This window comes from Mizuhopecten yessoensis, unplaced genomic scaffold, assembly GCF_002113885.1.
Source record: "Mizuhopecten yessoensis strain PY_sf001 unplaced genomic scaffold, ASM211388v2 scaffold10045, whole genome shotgun sequence".
Taxonomy (NCBI): Eukaryota; Metazoa; Mollusca; class Bivalvia; order Pectinida; family Pectinidae; genus Mizuhopecten; species Mizuhopecten yessoensis.
The window spans coordinates 15,650-34,835 of NW_018408351.1; the positions used below are offsets into that span (position 1 = coordinate 15,650).

The 19,186-nt window shown below is 35.2% G+C and overlaps 2 protein-coding genes across 4 annotated transcripts in view; both read left to right on the forward strand.

Annotated features, from left to right (window-relative positions):
• The window catches only part of LOC110459366, a 21,181-nt gene extending 3,917 nt beyond the window's left edge, over window positions 1–17,264 (forward strand). The window contains exons 1-9 of one of the 3 annotated variants that reach the window (XM_021511585.1): window positions 4,536–4,650; window positions 5,331–5,517; window positions 6,298–6,468; window positions 8,442–8,573; window positions 8,700–8,891; window positions 9,559–9,669; window positions 10,024–10,113; window positions 13,219–13,291; window positions 15,676–17,244. In XM_021511585.1, coding sequence (XP_021367260.1) covers window positions 4,630–4,650; window positions 5,331–5,517; window positions 6,298–6,468; window positions 8,442–8,573; window positions 8,700–8,891; window positions 9,559–9,669; window positions 10,024–10,113; window positions 13,219–13,291; window positions 15,676–16,108 — 1,410 coding nt within the window. In that variant the 5' untranslated portion in view covers window positions 4,536–4,629 and the 3' untranslated portion in view covers window positions 16,109–17,244. Of the gene's footprint in view, window positions 1–4,535; window positions 4,651–5,330; window positions 5,518–6,297; window positions 6,469–8,441; window positions 8,574–8,699; window positions 8,892–9,558; window positions 9,670–10,023; window positions 10,114–13,218; window positions 13,292–15,675 lie in introns of those variants that run through there. The other 2 variants (XM_021511584.1, XM_021511583.1) reach the window with 2 other exon arrangements.
• Window positions 17,265–17,299: 35 nt separating this feature from the next.
• Window positions 17,300–18,766, forward strand: LOC110459367. The gene is made up of 2 exons (XM_021511586.1): window positions 17,300–17,944; window positions 18,728–18,766. The coding sequence occupies exons 1-2, from the start codon at window positions 17,414–17,416 to the stop codon at window positions 18,728–18,730; spliced, it is 534 nt and encodes a 177-aa protein (XP_021367261.1). The 5' UTR covers window positions 17,300–17,413; the 3' UTR covers window positions 18,731–18,766.
• The last annotated feature ends 420 nt before the right edge of the window (window positions 18,767–19,186 follow it).

Below are 19,186 nucleotides of genomic sequence, written 5' to 3' on the forward strand. Positions count from 1 at the left end.
CGTCCGTCGTCCGTCGTCTGTCGTCTGTCCGTCAACTTTTCCTAAAAATCGCTACTAGTCATGAACCACTCAGCAGTTTTTGACCAAATTTAGTCAGAAGCATCCTCGGGGGAAGGGATAGAAATTGTGTATAAATGGTGAGTGTGGCCTCCCTGGAGGATGAGGGGCGGGGCTCAATAGGAAAAACATAGCGAATTCTTTAAAATCCTTCTTCTTCTGTAGGAATGAAAGGATTTGGTCCATATTTGGTTTGAATCATTCTTGGATGAAGGGGAACCAATTCTGTGTAAACAGTGAGTCTGGCTCCACTGGGGGCTGGGGGTCGGGGCTCAATAGGGGAAATATAGCAAATTCTTGAAAATCTTTCTTCTTCTGTAGGAATGAAAGGATTTGTTCCATATTTGGTCTGAAGCATCCTTGGGTGAAGGGGAACCAATTTTGTATAAATCGTGGGCCTGAGCGGCGGAGCCCAATAGGGGAAACATAGCAAATTATTCTTTAAAATTCTTCTTCTTCTGTAGGAATGAAAGGATTTGGTCCATATTTGGTGTGGAGCATCCTTGGGATAAGGGGAACACATTTTGTATAAATGGTTAGTCTGGTCCCCCTGGGGGTTGAGGGCGGGGCTCAATAGGGGAAATATAGCAAATTCTTGAAAATCCTCTTCTTCTGTAGGAATGAAAGGATTTGTTCCACATTTGGTCTGAAGCATCCTTGGATGAAGGGGAACCAATTTGGTATAAACCGTGGGTATGTGATTTCGTTGGTCAATCTTTGATTTATGACGTCAAAAAACGTAACAAAGCTTTCGACGTCATTTTCCATTGTGACGTCATTTTCATGCTCCATAGCAATAGTTTCCCCAATCGGAAACACACATGATGTATTTTCCAAGGGAAAAAATGTGTTTATTCCGATAAAATACGAATGTTATGGGAGAAACAGGTCCCCAAACTAGTGATAGTTAGGCCTAGTTATCACGTTTATCTCGCTCTTGTTAGTTAATTTTCAAATTGTAAAATACAATTTGAAGATCAACTAACTCGAGTTAGATAAACATGATTATCTTCCATCATTCATTTGGGAACCTCTATTTCTCACATTTCACATGTAGATTTCTAATGGTCCATCAGTTGGCATGTTTCATTTTGAGACTGATATGAACAACATGCTGGCCACCAGACAGCTAGCTTGAATTTTGACATAGGTCCTAAATTGTGCCTGCTTCATTTTAGGCTGATTAGAAGAAGAAAAAGGTCGCTAGGCAGCCATCGTGGGTTTTGACAGTTCCAGTGGGTTATCAATATTTACAAAGTAGTACTGGATAGATCTTTCTCAAATTTCAAATTAGGAGTTCCCTATTTAAAAATTAAGTACTGTGCTAGCACATAGGTCAAACGACAACCTCACTTTGAAGGAACAATATCATACACAACAGTATGAGGTTTTGACTGATGGTTACCACAAGGTACACTTAACTGTTAACATGACGCAATATAACAGATACAAATGTAAGAGAAAATAAAAGAAGAAAAGAAAAGATCAATCTTACATAGAACTTATCAAGACGGTATACTGGTGGGTGCTAAGATCCCTCTGCAATGTCTTGCTATTAAGATGTTTACGTGTTCTGCATCCTGTACAAATTGTAATTGGTTACCACAATTGGGGCAATTGCATATTATAGCAATCCGATATAATCGATGAAATATTTATTAGTGAATCTGTATCTTTTTACAGTTAAACGTCCCTCCTTCGGATAATGCATATTCAAATTAAAGTGAATTTCTTGAGGAAAAAAAGAATATCTGTCTTCCTACAAATCTACAATGCAAGGACAACTCCAAGCCAATATCTTGTTTAATAATTGTACCTGGCGCCTAAATAGCGGTACAATACTATACGACTGGTGATTGCGCAGTTAAAATGATTAAGGTGGGTATAGTGGGTACGATAAGAACACATTAATTCTAACCATTTCAATAACAATTTATGAAAAAATATTGAAAATATATGAAAATTAAGCATTAGCGTTCAGAAGAAGCTTTTGGTTAATCATTAGGTAATATAAGCTGTACGTTTTTACTCGGGCCCATACACGTTTGTGATTTGTTTCATAGATTGGAGATTTTCGAAAATATATATCCGCCAATGATAAGGTAAAGTTGACTTAGTTTTGGTATTAATTTCCTTATTAGATAGCGTTCATGTGTTTTTCAGGTCATCCCATAAAGTGAGACTAGGGTCACCTATTCATCCCTAAGAATTCTTTAGTCAAATAATCTCCATTGAAAGGCGATAAGTTGGTTTATTAAAATTTGGAAATTGCTATGCCCCTGGCCCCGCATTCTTTCCTAGGAGGGAGTACCGTTTACTGTGGCTTGTAACGGGAAATAACACGTTCGTGTATAGTTGTTTATACATGTGTACTGTTAAAATGACTACATTTAGTGGGAATGTTTATCATGGAAAATAATACCCTACTTACCCCTAAGGCCTGAGGGGGTAGGGGGGTGGGGGTGGGGTGTACAGGGGAGCTGTAGCGCTATCAGTGTTAACCCATCTGTATTACAAACGTTTTTCTATATGTATTATAGGTGCTGTAAGACTTCGAAGCTCCATTTCACAAACAAACACAAATATCGTAGAGTTGTTTGGGAAAGACAGTTCAACTGGTCAATATAATCGTCACTTATTTTACATAAACGACATGACACAAAAACTAAATAGTTTAAATCCTAAGTAGCTGATGCAACTCTACTGGGTTTTACGGGAGACATCATGACGGGTGTATGAAATGCAAACACGGTGGAATATCGGAGGACATTTCCGTTTTATTAATTTCATCTTTTTGTTATATATATATATATTTGAACATGATCATGATGATGTTTTCCCTTTTGATTTTGTTTCTTTCTGTATCAGTTTTTGTATCCTAGTTTATTGATGATATTGAACATTTTATTTCTTCGTATCAATACACAAATTCAAACTAATATAATTACAGTCGAGATTCAAACTGGTTCCTTGTTATCTTCAGCTCAGATTACTTATTCACCCCTGAATTTTATAATAAACTATTCCATCCTTTGAATTGGAAGAGATACAATGTGTCTTCAGGGGTGAATGAGTTAAAAGCGTTACCGCATTTGTATTCAGCATATAGCCGGTTATTACTAATTTGAAAGCTGTAAAGAAGGTGAAATGACTTCACTATACCAGGATATCAGGTAACTCAGGTATCAGCATAACTTAAAGTCTACCATGTGTTAATTGCCGCTTTGTCATTTATTCTCTGAGGCTTGGCGTTTTCTTTAAAAACGGGTATATTGTCATCGTAAGTTCGTTGGAAATGTATATTATCATATTTTATTTACTAGTTACAAGGAACTAGATGCTTTACATTTTAGGACACGTACATGTATGTACTGTATGTACTTTTATATGAACACNCATTTCTATATAACGGTAACCAGTTGTTCTATGTAACAACATTTCTATATAACGGTAACCAGTTGTTCTATGTAACAACATTTCTATATTACGGTAACCAGTTGTTCTATGTACATTTCTATATAACTGTAACCAGTTTTTCTATGTACGTAACAACATTTCTATATAACGGTAACCAGTTGTTCTATGTGACAACATTTCTATATAACGGTAACGAGTTGTTCAATGTGCATTTCTATATAACGGTAACCAGTTGTTCTATGTAACAACATTTCTATACAACGATAACGAGTTGTTCTTTGTACATTTCTATATAACGGTAACCAGTTATTCTACGTACATTTCTACATAACGGTAACCAGTTGTTCTATGTAACAACATTTCTATACAACGGTAACGAGTTGTTCTTTGTACATTTCTATATAACGGTAACCAGTTTTTCTATGTACATTTATATATAACGGTAACCAGTTGTACTAGCTATATACATTACATACCTGTAATTAAACACTGAACATTGCTCTTTGTATGTACATAGTTTCATCAACCGTGTTTTGGATCATACTTGTTCCAAGTACAGTAATCTTTTGTCTCCTTTTTATTTCCATAGCTGATAAATACTGATTAGGAAACACTTATGAATATTATATTTGTTTGAAGTGGTATATAGGTGACAAAAAATGGGTTGTTTGATTTCGGCAAGTAACATTATATCGACATGATGAAGATGTACGCTAAAACCCGAAATCAAGAGAAATGAAGATACAAATAAGCATTTAAGTTATATTGGCAGTAGTTTTTATTTCCAATGATTACGACTGAATGTTGTTAGTTTGTTGTTTATTTTACCAGTGTTAACTTTAACAGACTATATGTTGTGTTGTTTACAAGTTACAAACTACGGAGTTTCTAAGTATATTAGAACAGTTGTACGTCTGTATCGATTTACCATGTTTCCGATATGTTAAATGGAAGACGACGTACAATTAGGATAGTATGTTTAAATACTTTAAATGTTACTCAGATATTTGTATTATAGTAGAGGCAACAGAGGCGCAACATTCCCAATAATTGACAAAGTATCAGGGTGGACTGATTCATATCGATGCCTTGGATACGAGTCAGAATTGAGATTTTGCCCAGTGGTTTATAACAACTGTCCGTCTTGCGAAAATAATGCAGGTGTCCAGTGTGCTGGTAAGGATATGTTGTTAAATAACTTGCATGTATTTGTGAAAGTATTTGTTCCTATTATAGAAGATCTCAAAATAATAATAAAAATTAATAAAAATATGCACACTATTTTTCAATTGAATTCATTGTTGAAAGAACTTTCAGTGAGAAAATGTCTATAGATTTGTTTCATTTCAAAGATTATACGCTTTTTTAATTTCTTTATGAAAAACAACACCTTGAATAGGTTTTAATCTATCATATGCTATTGTAGTAAGTGCAGGTTATATTTCATTGTACTTAAACGAAGTTATGTTTATCGTAGTTAATAGAGGTATTTTTTCATTGAAGTGAATAGATCTAGGTTGGAATATTATAAATTGATAAAAGTGTAAACAACATGTTCTGTAATAGCTAGGGTATGTCATTTTACATGCAAATGCTCGAATGGTCAACGTTTTGTTATAGTAATACTCTTCACAATAAAGATGTGTCCCAATAAATGTAATAACGATATTCTTATACTTATCCATTATCAAAGACAACAGAGTGGAACGCTTTAGGACACATCAATAGGTTTCTGATGTAAACATGCTTACGATAGGCATTATGACAATCTCTGGAATTTGTCTGTGTACTGAGAGGACATAGAGTAGAGTAAAACAGTACATTTGATGGTTGAACTATTATATATTGAATTGTAGTTATTATTAATTTTAGTTGATGGAGGTTGGAGTCAGTGGAGTTATTATGGAGGTTGTTCAGCGACTTGCGGCGAGGGGGTTCAGAAGTGGATTAGGTCGTGTAACAATCCAACACCTCTAAATGGCGGATTTATATGTGCAGGCAGTAACATATCTCGTGGAATATGTAACGAAAGGATATGCCCAAGTAAGAAATGTGATATAAAACACTTGCCTCTTATGGTAATGATTGAACGTTTTTTTTTTATTTCTTTATGAAAAAAACTAACATCATGAATAGGTTGTGACCTGTCATATGCTTTTCTAGTTAGTGCAGGTTATGTTTCAATGTAGTTAGTGCAGGATTTTGTTCATTGTAGTTAATGGAGGATACAATTTATTGTAGTTAATTGAGGTACACTGTAATAATGCATTGTAGTGAGTGCAGGTTATACATATATATGTACCTTTTCGAAGTTAATGGATGCTATCATTTATTTTAGTACAGTAGAGCGGTTATTTTTCGCAGGGGTTTTAATTTCGCTATATTCGCGCTTTGAATAATATCCACGAATTCTAAACACCAGCGAAATTATCGAAAATGTTAGCTACTTTTACGGACCTTATCACAACATGTTGAAAATACTTATAGCCCAACGCTTAAATGAACTCAAATCTGATTATCACCGGACAACAGAGCAGTCCGTGTAAAATCAACACTTATATATAAGTGGCAACAACATAGTATGTGTACACAGTGTTTATCTGTCACCAAAATGGCATTCATATCGACTGTATACTGCATCTGGTAACAGTTCAATGCTTAAATGTAGTTACTATAGGTTATATCTCATTGCAGTTACTTGTAATGATGGTTGGAATCCGTTAAAATAAGTGAAGGTTGTACATTTTTATCATCAATAGAGATTATGCTTTATTGAAGTTAATAGAGGTTGAATTATTCAATTGCGGTTATTTTTTGTTTTAGTTTATGGAGGTTGGAGTCCATGGATGTCTTATGGACCTTGTTCAGTGACTTGCGGGGAGGGGGTTCAGACCGAAAAAAGGTTGTGTAACAATCCAACACCCCAATATGGTGGGTCGGCATGCGCAGGCAGAAACAAAATTGTTGGATTCTGTAACGAAAGGCCATGCCCAAGTAAGATTTTTTTTATATAAAATACTTGCCTTTATATAATGATTGAACGCTTTTTATTTTGTTTTATGAAAAAATACCTAACCCGATGAATAGGTTGTAACCTGTCATATGCTATTGTACATAGAGCAGGTTATAATCATTGTAGTTAATGGATGTTATTATTTACTGTAGTTAACTGAGGTAATCATTCACTGTAGTGAAATGAGGTCGTGCGTGTAATTATTCATAAGTAGTTAATACAGGTTATAATTTATTGTTGTAAGTGCAGGTTACAGTTTATTTTAGTTAAACGAGGTTATATTTATTGTAGTTAGTAGAGGTTATTTTCATTGCAGTAAATGGAGGTAATAATTTATAGTAGTGAATGGAGGTTATACTTCATTGTAGTGAATAGAGGTTGAAATATTATAAATTAAAAAAGTGTAAACAATGCACAGTAATAGCTAGGGTATGTAATTGTTCATGCAAATGCTCGAATGGTCAATGTTTTGATATAGTAATACTCCTCACAATATAGATGTGTCACAATAAATATAATAACGATATTGAAAGTTATAATTTATTAACGAAGATCATTTTTGTTTTGTTAATAAAGATTATAATTAATAGTAGTTGATGGAGGTTATAACCTTTTTTGTAGTTAACGGTTTTTATGACTTATTGTAGTCAATGTAGGTTATCATTATTGTTGTTAATTTAGGTTATAGTTCCTAGATGGTAATGCAGGTTATAATTTATTGTAGTTAATAGATGTTATAATTTATTGTAGTGAAAGGAGGTTATACTTCATAGTAGTGAATGGAGGTAATTATTCATAGATAATGAGACACACATAGAAAACATTTCACTTCAACATATTATTTCATGATAAGTCAGAGTATCCCATGATGCTTTACGGCAACCTCTCGGTATGCTTTGCAGTAACATTTTCTGTTTTCAAGGGATACTCTGACCTCTTCATACACATCGAATCAACACATTTGCCTTCCGGAAGACCTGATTTCGCCTTCGATTTAAAAAATGAATGAGGTTATCTTATTTTTTTTTTTTTTTTTTTTCACATGCTGCTATATCAACATTATGCTGTCTTTAAATATCAACAAAGTTTTGACCAAGTCTATTGTATATATCCTCCTGAACTTGATATATGCATGTCTCCGAACAGTACGACTTCCGTGATAGATGTCGCCGGCGACGGACAAACTTATAACACTGGGCTTCCAAAGAAATGTTATGGTCGCCAATATGATTTCGTTATGAAATAAATGTCCTGTTTTTTATGAAGGTCGATGTTTTTGGTTCTGCTCATTAGTATGCAATGTTGTTTAGTTTTCACAACCCCAGATATCGCCATGAGGACCTGTCATGCTTTGGATTTGTCGGGCTGTCATCGATAAAGTAGAAGACGCTTAGCCTTCCAGAACATCTGGTCAAAGTTTTCTTGCATTTTTGCAGGGGTCTCATTGTAAATTATTTCTAATGTCATGTGTTGCCCTAGTTTTATAGATTTTGAGTTGAATGTACGATTTTGTTGACACTTCAGTGTTCTCTTATTTATGCTTTGTGAATTGACCTTGTGGTCTTTTTTGCATCGACTTGTTTTTGGATCTTGTCTTATGGTATGGAAGGTCTTGTACCTTGTCTTTTCTTTTCGTTTGACTGTTCTCACAAAGAATAAAATATAAACGTGATATAAAAAAAAAATGCAACCGATAGTTTATCCATGTATCACAAAACATGAATATATTTTGTTGAATTGAGAATTAACGTAGACTTCTAGCATCTCTGATTTGTTGGCTATTCCAATCTGAATTGTTGCCTGTAACTTTGTGATACCTGTTATATTTCAAGTTTACCAGTTTAACCTTACCAACCACACATGTCAACAACAACTATGTAGATGATAATGCTGTTCACATTGATGAGTTTAAGTGCCATTTTGTAATCACTTTTACAATTTTTTATTCTTGAAGAAACATGGAACGAAAGCTGTTTGATGAATTCCGACTGCACTGATCACCTGACATGTAACGACAGGTATAATACCTGTGATTGTATGCGTGTAACGGACGTTTGGGATCCAGTTCATATGATATGCCTATCAAGTAAGTCAGTATCTTCATTTTGTTTAAGTATTAATTGTGTATCTCTTATATTTGTAACAAAATTTCATATCATTTATTAACAGTTGTATGAGTAATGAAATATCGTCGTACGTTAACGCTTTCCAGGTTTGGAGTTCCTTGCGATATATTCACCAGAGAGACTAGACTTCGCCTCTGCTACCAAGTACTGCACTAACAATATGACAGGCTTCCTGGCTACTCGCGACTTCATGAATAACATGTTCCTCACATGCATGGACACTAACCATGATATATGGCTGGCCAACACCATAGAAACAACGAGTACAAACGATGGAGGTATCAATTTTTATGATGTTCTGTATGTTATCTTGTATAAAATAAAGTCTTGAATATATAAATATACAAAGAACAATTAACTGATAAAACTTACAACAGTACAACAGACAGCAAAGAATGGATCAATGATTTAATCGATAAATATAAAACCACGGAATAAATAACAAACATAAGTGGTTAAATGTTGCACTATTTTGAAAGCAATTGGTTCCTTTCTTGATATGCATACCTTATGTAACCTCGCCATCCCGTCGGGTATGTCATGATGCAATGTAAACTCGAGTGCTCTCTACGTGCCATCTTGCGGAAGAGTTAAATATAGTGGAAAACGTCAAAAATCCTTTTACATTCGAAGGAGATTTGAAAGAGATGAATTGAATCGCGTGGCAGAATATCTAGCTCCTCTGTTATTTGCATAGGCAGGTATCAGCCCAGCAATCAAGTTGTTAACTTTGAGCCTTTTATTTAGCCTTAACATATTCTAAGGGTGCAGAGAAAATATTTATATAAAAAATGGAGCCGTTGTATTTCGAATTTGGATGTTGCATACTAATTCAGTAGTTAAAATGTTTTACCTGTATAGACTTGCGTACACATTTCACACTTTCCAATATCGATTTGAATTTATGTTATCTCATGATTTAAATGCTAATTATATTTCCTACAGAAACTAATGAGGTGGGAATGTGTACAACAGGCGGTGTAATCCAAGCGTCCGAAATGTTGTTGACGAGTGTGAACTGTAGCGAGAACCGAAATTTTGTTTGTGTCGTCAACAGTAAGTATATATACTAGATAGCAATGCCCCTTTGTAGTAGTGCTTCATCCAGGAATGTGGAAAATAATACTGGAGCATCCGATATACAATTGTCAGCATAATTAGAACAGGCATTTTTGTAAGATATTTTCTGTAAAAAAATCAGCTTCATTTTAAGACATGACATGAAAAGCTGTTGTCTTAATCTGTATACTAGTATGATGTCGTATGCAATGTTTAGGGAAATTATGTTTCACATATGATAATGAAAAATGTAAGGTGAAATGTTATTGTTTTTGTCCGCTATCATTGCTTTAATCTTCAAAAATATATACAAGAGAGAGAGAAAACATATGAGTTTATATTTTTTGTCAGGAACACACATGCCCTTGGTAACCAATGAGACCTTTTGTTCCGGATTTATCAGTGTCCAATTAAACACTGACAGCGGTGACATCCCGTTAGGTAAGTGTGTAAGTGCGCAGCTAGTGTAGACTCATTTTGCGTTTATTCTTTTTTTTTTACACGGTTTATTCTCAGTTATTTTTGTATTAATACCAATATATGATATGTACCAAATGCCTAACTTCTAGCAGTCAGGTAAATGTCAACACCGGTGCGTCGTTTATGATATTGTAGTTGTCATTATATGTTCTTTATAGATATGTCAGTTATTGTTTGTCGTAGGTACTCGTTTCAATCAATGAGATTTCAATCATATGTACGAAATTTCATAACATAATGTTTGTTCAATCAAATGTGTATAATCTTATTTTTTAAAGAAATTTTGGTATTCTGAAGTGGGTTTAAAAAACCCCAGTTTTTTTGTTCAATTTAAGTTTCCGTCATTTGTGTTCATTACAAAAAAGGCAATGCTTACCACGCGATCATGTATATTCATATATTCTGTATCATGGTATGGTAATGATGAAAACACGGGACGTAACCTTTGAACCGTTAAAGATATCTTGATGAGACTTCAAGTATACATGCATTACCATATACGATGTGCAATGGACTGTCCTTAGGTCATTGTGAACTTAAACCCAATGGCAAAGGTCAAATATGTGTAAATTTGCCAGGACCATCTTGTCCGGGCTGTAACTTTTAAACCGTTAAAGATATATTGATGCAACTTGAATGATACCGGCATCACCCATAAACGGTGTTCACTGCACTGTCATAAGGTCATTGTAGCCTTGCTCGTGAGGTCAAAGTGCAATGTTTTCAGGCATAACATGTCCGGGCCGTAATCTTTAAACCGTTAAAGGGGAGACATATGTTTTTGTTCACAAAAACACATCTTGATATGATATACTGTAAATTGAACTGTATCTCGTAGATAAATACACTTCATAGTTTTAAGGGTAGTAGTTTTGGTTTGATGAATACAAATTTAAATCAATTACCATAGCAAACTATATTTCTGCAAGATTTGTTATTTTTGAATTTACTCAAGGGAGTTATGTCCCTTCTCCTCGTTCTGTGTTTTACCAAGAAGTACTGATATTTACCTTCTCAACCGGTTTTTAATTAAATTTGGTACATGATCAGTACGTTGTGAGGATTTTCGTCCACTTTCTAATATCTATTTAAAAAAGTGTAAACTATTGTTGCAAACCCCCGTGACTATTATTTATATAACTTGGTATATATGCTCTATACTTTAGATAGTTGTGTGGTTGCATAATAACTTTTTAAAACCATTTTATGGGTTACATGCTCTTTTACTGATTTTCATGTCGCAGCAGGAGAGTTAAATACACTTTTTTACTACGATTAATATAATTTCAAATAGTTCTTATTATTAAATCAATTTTTGTACAATTTAAATATTCCTAATGGTTTAAGTAGGGATAATACTGCTATGAATAATTAGTTATTAATTCAGTTACTCGTCTACTAAAGAATCACAGAGAGCCGGTAAGATATATAGCGATCAGGGGCTTAACCCAAGTCCTCTCTACATCGTACTTAGCCTCTAGTTGTAAATGTAGAATTTAATTGGTCCGTTTGAGTTTAATTAAATTGTCAAACCTTGTGTATTTTTAAAGTGGTCCTTAGTACATTTTCCTCGCGAGCATTTTCTGACCGGATGTTTTACTTGTTGGTATCCAGCTCTGAGGATACTCCCTTCCCACATCACTCTATATGTGTTGACCTTTTTTGTAGGTTACCTGCCATTCGCTATTATTTTCCTATGGACTTAAGGGAGGCAAATCTCATAACCTTACGATATCGCGATTTGTGGGAATTGATTCACCATAGAAAAAGGGAGACCACTACTGAAAAACTTTTAAACTATTATTTCTGGACTGCATGTCTGAGGTACAACAAACCTCATCATAACCTGCTAGTTAAACTAGTGGTAATTAAACATTAAGTACTTTTTTTTTACAAAGAAGCACTATTATTTTCTACCACACTTATCAAAATTTATCAACGTCAAGGGAATCGATTAATCGGTATTGGTTAAACATAAATTCGTCATTTTGTTTGGCTAATATTCTGAATTTATGGTTTAAAGAATGTCAAACTTTGACTTATACTTCCAGTTACGGTCATTCATCAACGATGTAGCGCCATAATGAATGTTTTTACAAATTAACAAACACTCTGACTTAATTTGAATTTATTAATAAACAAAATTTGGATATATTACAAATTGCTTCTGGGACTGACTTGTAGTTGTGAGATTGTGATTTCGACAATGTCATAAAAACTGTTGTTGAAAGATGTAACCCAAATCAAGACTGTGGATAAACATGTTTATCCTCATTTCCGTTAGTTAATTTCCAATATAAACAGGTAAACTAAAAACGCTCTAAAGATCATATTCTTCTTCATTTTTTTTAGAATTAATCTTATAATACGATTACTCGTTGTGGAATAAACACACCTTCCCATAAAACAAAAACTATTTTTGACATATTAGGTAGAATAACCAAAATGGTACGACTATCTAACTACATGTATTAACACGCATACAATACTGATATAACGATACGTCATCTGTGGTTAATTACGTTTATACACCACCGTTTAAAGATGGGTTCCCGATATTTTTCGTTATTTTAGCTTTATTGTTACAATTTCACGTTGTTAAAAATAAAACACAGGACTGAATAATGCCGACGTTATTTCTATGCGTACTTAAATGGCAAGACTTATTGGTCACACTTCGATTAGCATTTATCCTTGTTTCCACGTTTACCGTAAACTAATACGTAAATAGACTTTGTTATGTTTTAGTTAAAGGAATTGACTGCATATTAGCAGGACACAAATAATGATTTGACGGAATTCATAGGCGTTATTAGGGCTCATGCTAAAAGTACTGACTTTTATTACTCGGTCACTTATCATTTAACCCTGATGTTTCCAGTTGAAGTAAAGCTTCTTACTTCTTTGATACTGAGCAGGGACAATAACTACAACGGATTTGTTTCCTTCCATGAGTGAATACTTATCGAAAATCAATTTAAACCATTATTTACAATAAAAACATTGTATTACTTACTGACAAGTTTGCTATGAATTTGCTGATGTTATTTTTTATATTTGTGTCAGGTACTATGGTCGTCGCGGTAGTTACCTGTGCAATGGTGTTACTAGTGGCAGCTGTCATCATCTGTATCTTACGGTAATTAAATTGTAGTATTAAGTACGGTCAGGGTCATACGGGCCCTGCAGGCTCTGAGGAAAACATAGTCTATATCATCATAACAGAGGTGGTAGTACAGTGTCTATATAATCAGAACAGAGATGGTAGTACAGTGTCTATATCATCAGAACAGAGATGGTAGTACAGTGTCTATATCATCAGAACACAGATGGTAGTAATATAAGCGTAAAGTAACGTAAAGTATTACGTCAGAACTAGTCAGATAGTGTCAAAACAGATTTGGTCTTATATTGATGCACATAATAAAATTGCATCTGATCGTATGGTATCTTTAAGTATCAGGATAGTGCCAGTCGAAAGGTGTTGAATAGCATTACGTTATGTAAGTCGTATAGTGATTAAACAAATTGAAAAATTGACCGTGTAAGAAAGAACATATGTTGTTGAATAGCGTCGTGTGGTATCAGGACAGAGGTGGCCGTATATGTATATATTTGCCTTGGGAAACAGACGTCGTCTCAGAACCCTACTATATTCCTCAACCCTGTTCTTAAACTGTTTGATTTTACCGATTTGAATGAAGCCAGATAACTTAAAGAAAACAAGTTGATTACCTACGTTGTAATGACAAAAATATATACGGAAGACATTATGAGAAGTGCAACATATGATATATGGATCACTTACCCCTCCGAAACACCTTGTTTTTTATCTGGTTGTGTGCAGAGGTCCATATCTAGCTTTTTGTTTTGATGTTCCTTAATATCCTGTTGCTGCTTTAGTATTATCGACATTCGTTTTCAGATATTGTCATTTGGTGATGACGCTGTAATATATGCATTATATTTCACGCCATAAGATATAAGTAAAGTCCGAGCGAGTTCAAACCTTTGCGAAAAATTGTGTCGGGTGCAGCTACAATGTAACAATATGAACACTTATTAGTCAGAGATATCACAACTTCTTTACATATTCAAATTTTGTTATTTAAAGACGTGTCTTATTTGAAAATTGCGCGATTTAAATGTAGATTTTAACGTAGAAATTATTTTATGGGGAAATAGTGACACTTACTCCTATGAAACAAACATCAATATAGTTAAATCGGTACAGACGTTTTTGAATACAACAAAGCGTTTTGATACTACCTGAACGAACCTTTTACAATCGTCATCAAACCTGCTCCCTCTCGACTTCCTTTCCCGTCTTTCATCTACTTTCTCTTCCAAACCTCCTTTACTTTTTTGTGATAAAGTAGATTTAGACAAAATACATCCACCTTATTATTATCTTGTAAATTTATCTCTGTGTACATAGTACGTCACGTGATTTAAATGTAATTCATATGCTGTATTCGTGGAGAAGAGCCTGTAAGTTGTTAGAACTTGTCTCTCATACCTTTGTCTGTTTCGACAATAAAATATGTTTAAATCAGACAGAGATAAGAGAATGTTTAGCCTATTCTATATGTGTCGATATAATAAACAATAGAAATACGAAGTATGAAAGAAAAAATTAGTATGCCAACGAAGAAAATAAACAAACTAAACATTATATTGCACCATACGTCTATTTTGTCCATTAAGGACTCATCAGTGGTACTAAAGGTCTAACAAAGTAAACATTATACTGCTCCATACGACCATTTCGTTCATTTAGAGACTAATCAGTGGTACTTAAGGTCTTACAAAGTAGACATTATACTGCTCCATACGGTTATTTCGTCCATTTATGACTGATCAGTGGTACTAGAGGTCTAACAAAATAAACATTATACTGCACCATACGGCCATTTCGTCCATTTTGGCACTGACCAGTGGTACTTAAGGTCTAACAAAGTATCTCAACAGTTGAATTAGAGGTCTAACAAGGTAAACATTATACTGCACCATACGGTAATTTCGTCCATTTAGGACTAATCAGTGGTACTAAAGGTCTAACAAAGTAAACATTATACTGCTCCATCATGCCATTTCGTCCATTTCGGACTCATCAGTGGTACTAGAGGTCTAAAGGATAAACTATCCACGTCTAAAGTGTTGGAATCATATGTAGAAATACAGAGTTAGGGAGCGAAATAGAGTCATACCTATAAAATTCTTCGTTACACATAAGCAACTTTTGAATACAACATGTGATATATCGGTAAAATAATATAATTGTAAAGCCTACTAGAATCAAATCTGGCTAAACGGTTATGTATAGTTGTTATTCACTCTGTTTTATCTAACCACTCCCAATACATTTTTAAACATTATTTCAGAACTTATGGGGGTGATGTATTACATTATAGTTTCAGTTCAAATATCGGTGTAAAAATATAATTCGAATATTAACGTAATTGTTTATGACATTTGTCTCGCTTCACGATTCTGTAATACAAACTTAATCTTTCGTTTTAGAAATAAACTGTCCAAGGGCGGTACAACTAGCGGTTCCATAAATACTGAACTAGAGGTTAGATACAACAACACTGCTACTCCGGTCGCCGACCAGGAAGACCCTGATCACCTGTCACATGAGGAGGCTGGTCCAGCGATAGAAACCGATCACTATGGTTACGGAATTCTGGGTAAAACTTCAGGGGCTGAGAGGAATCCCGTAGGAATTGATGACGACGACTTTTACTCTCACACAAACACAAATCAACCATTCGGTAGTGAATACGATGTCTTTGAGAGGAAAAAAGAAGATAGGGACGAGTCGGGTATCTACGATCACACTAAACCTGGGGGGATGGAAGAAGGACAATATGACGAATTCCAAGATCCAAAATCGTCGTGTGTGAACAACGACGATTTTATCTACAATACAGACACCGATGAGTTCCCATAAACAAAAATACTTTATCTAGTTGTCCTCCATCTTCAGTTCGAATGAGCGGAAGATGTTTTCAGTCCGTCCTTTTACCAAACATTCTTTGTACCAATAACTTACCTAGAATGTTAATATATACAATATTCCAACATTGATAAGAGATATGCGAAATTCATAATTATTTGTTTAGGTTTTGGGTACATGTATTTCTTCAATTTCAATTTCTCTTAATATTGATATATTTTAGTCAAACTATAATGGTGTGCTGGCCAATTTCAATTATTAGCATAATATGTGCGTAATAAGGATATGGGCACTTCCTCCTTTGTGACAGATTGTTCGTCTCCGATTAACATCTTTTGTATTTGTCATTGATTTGCACTAGGTTTGAAATGAGTTTTGCATAATGTCCATGCCCGGTGCAGTTTTGAAAAGGACTGAACTATGAACATTGTCAACGATATTAAAGGAACTCAGTTTGGTTGTCGTTAACCTTCCCTAATGACATACACGTTTTCACCCCATTAGATATAAAGTAGTATTACTATTATCATAAGAAGATGGTTTAAATCTGTGTAATTACGGACTTTGGATATTTTTCACTTTGTTTCAGAAAATCAAATATCACTACAAATCAATCGTAAATATGAAAAAGATTAATAGAATCTTCCCCTACCTTGAAGGTGTGATAGAGAAATCTCAACCCCGAGGGGTGATTTTTTTGGTTGCCTAACCCGAGGCCCTGCCGAGGGTAAGATAACCAAAGAAATTACCCCGAGAGTTGGAGATAACTCTGTGACACCCTCAAGGTAGGGGATGATTGTTTTTCTCCCAATCCGTTATTTCAGTCACAACTCCACCATCAGTAGCGTAAACAAAAACACCTGTTGATGACGTCACAATTACCAGTAACGCATTTTAATGACGTCTCAATTAAACACGTGCTAATCGGCACGAGGTTAACTTCCCCCTCGGGGTTGACAAGCTGATCTTTCCCGACTAAAACGGGAGACACACCTGTGAAGGATGGGAGAAATTCATATCCATATGTACTGCTTTATTTCAGAACATTTTGTAGTATATATCTATATAGTAATTGTATACATTTACATACACATATTTATACTGGATTATATCATTATATTTTTTCAAATATAATTCTTAAACCTATTTTGTGTGACATGTTTAATAGAAGTTAACAAACGATACATCAGTAGGTTTAATATGAAACGGATGTATCGAAGATCAAAACAATTATTTCGGTATATATGTGTTTATTTTACAAAGTGATGAAACCCTTCTAGTTTTGTTTCTTATTCGAGAATGGCAATAGTGCCATTTACTTCTGGTTTTGGTTTTGGAAACGAACTCTTCGCTCGGATGAAGAGAACCAATGCTGGTAAAAAAGAGAGAAGTGTGGACGTAAGTCCGATACCGAACGCTCCGCGCAGACAATGTAGTCCGAAACAGAAGAGTTCATTAGGAGTAGTGATGGCGTTCTCGTACATGACACCGAAGACTTCTTGTAGAGCAAAGCAGAATATTGCATTTACGAGGGTAATTAAACCCCAGTTCCTGCCAAGATTACCTATATACAAGATGTCGGCCGTCAAGACCGGCCCGAGTGACCACATGATGGTGTTCCCGATCCCAACCAATATGGTGGCTATGATCAGCAGGGAAAAAACATCCGCCAACAACAGGAACAGCATCTGCGATATGATGAATGAACCGATACCTATCAGGATCACGCTTGATCTAGGGAAGGTCCCAATGTATTTGTCCGAGAGGACTCCAACCAGAATACTGACTACCATGGTTGTGACGGGGATCAGAAGAACCAAAGTAGGATTGNGTAGTATATATCTATATAATAAGTGTATACATGTACATACACATATTTATACTGGAATATATATCATTATATTTGTTCAAAGATAATTATTAAACCTATTTTGTGTGACATGTTTAATAGAAGTTAACAAACGATACATCAGTAGGTCTAATATGAAACGGATGTATCGAATAACAAAACAATTCTTTCGGTATATATGTGTTTATTTTACAACGTGATGAAACCCTTCTAGTTTTGTTCCTTATTCGAGAATGGCAATAGTGCCATTTACTTCTGGTTTTGGTTTTGGAAACGAACTCTTCGTTCGGATGAACAGAACCAATGCTGGTAAAAAAGAGAGAAGGGTAGACGTAAGTCCGATACCGAACGCTCCGCGCAGACAATGTAGTCCGAAACAGAAGAGTTCATTAGGAGTAGTGATGGCGTTCTCGTACATGACACCGAAGACTTCTTGTAGAGCAAAGCAGAATATTGCATTTACGAGGGTAATTAAACCCCAGTTCCTGCCAAGATTACCTATATACAAGATGTCGGCCGTCAAGACCGGCCCGAGTGACCACATGATGGCGTTCCCGATCCCAACCAATATGGTGGCTATGATCAGCAGGGAGAAAACATCCGCCAACAACAGGAACAGCATCTGCGATATGATGAATGAACCGATACCTATCAGGACCACGCTTGATCTAGGGAAGGTCCCAATGTATTTGTCCGAGAGGACTCCAATCAGAATACTGACTACCATGGTTGTGACGGGGATCAGAAGAACCAGAGTAGGGTTATGACGATCTAGTCTTACACTTGTGGCTATCTCCGTCAGGTTATTCGTCACAAACACGCCGACGGATGAAGTTAAAGTAAACACCCATAGTAAAGCGTGAAAATTGCAGTTTCCAGCCAGGCATGTTGTTGACATTGACGCGTCTTTTTCCAACATTTTGCTCAAATCGTTCGGTATTCCGTTTATATCCTCGTAGGATATGGATTGATTTGCCCTTTCCTTGCTCTCGGGAAGCCTTCTCAAGAATAAAATACATAGACTGTTGACAACGGCGAATGATATTGCCACCAGCAGCATCAGCCGAGGGAAGCTTTCCAAGTTGTCCGGATCATTCCCGTTAACTACATGGTAATAAACTAGAGAATAGACGAATGGACTTCCGGAGAAGAAGCAATTGAGTGTCCCCATTACTTTGCCTCTTTGCTGCTGTGTGAAGTTCACGAGATTCGTGATCATCGAC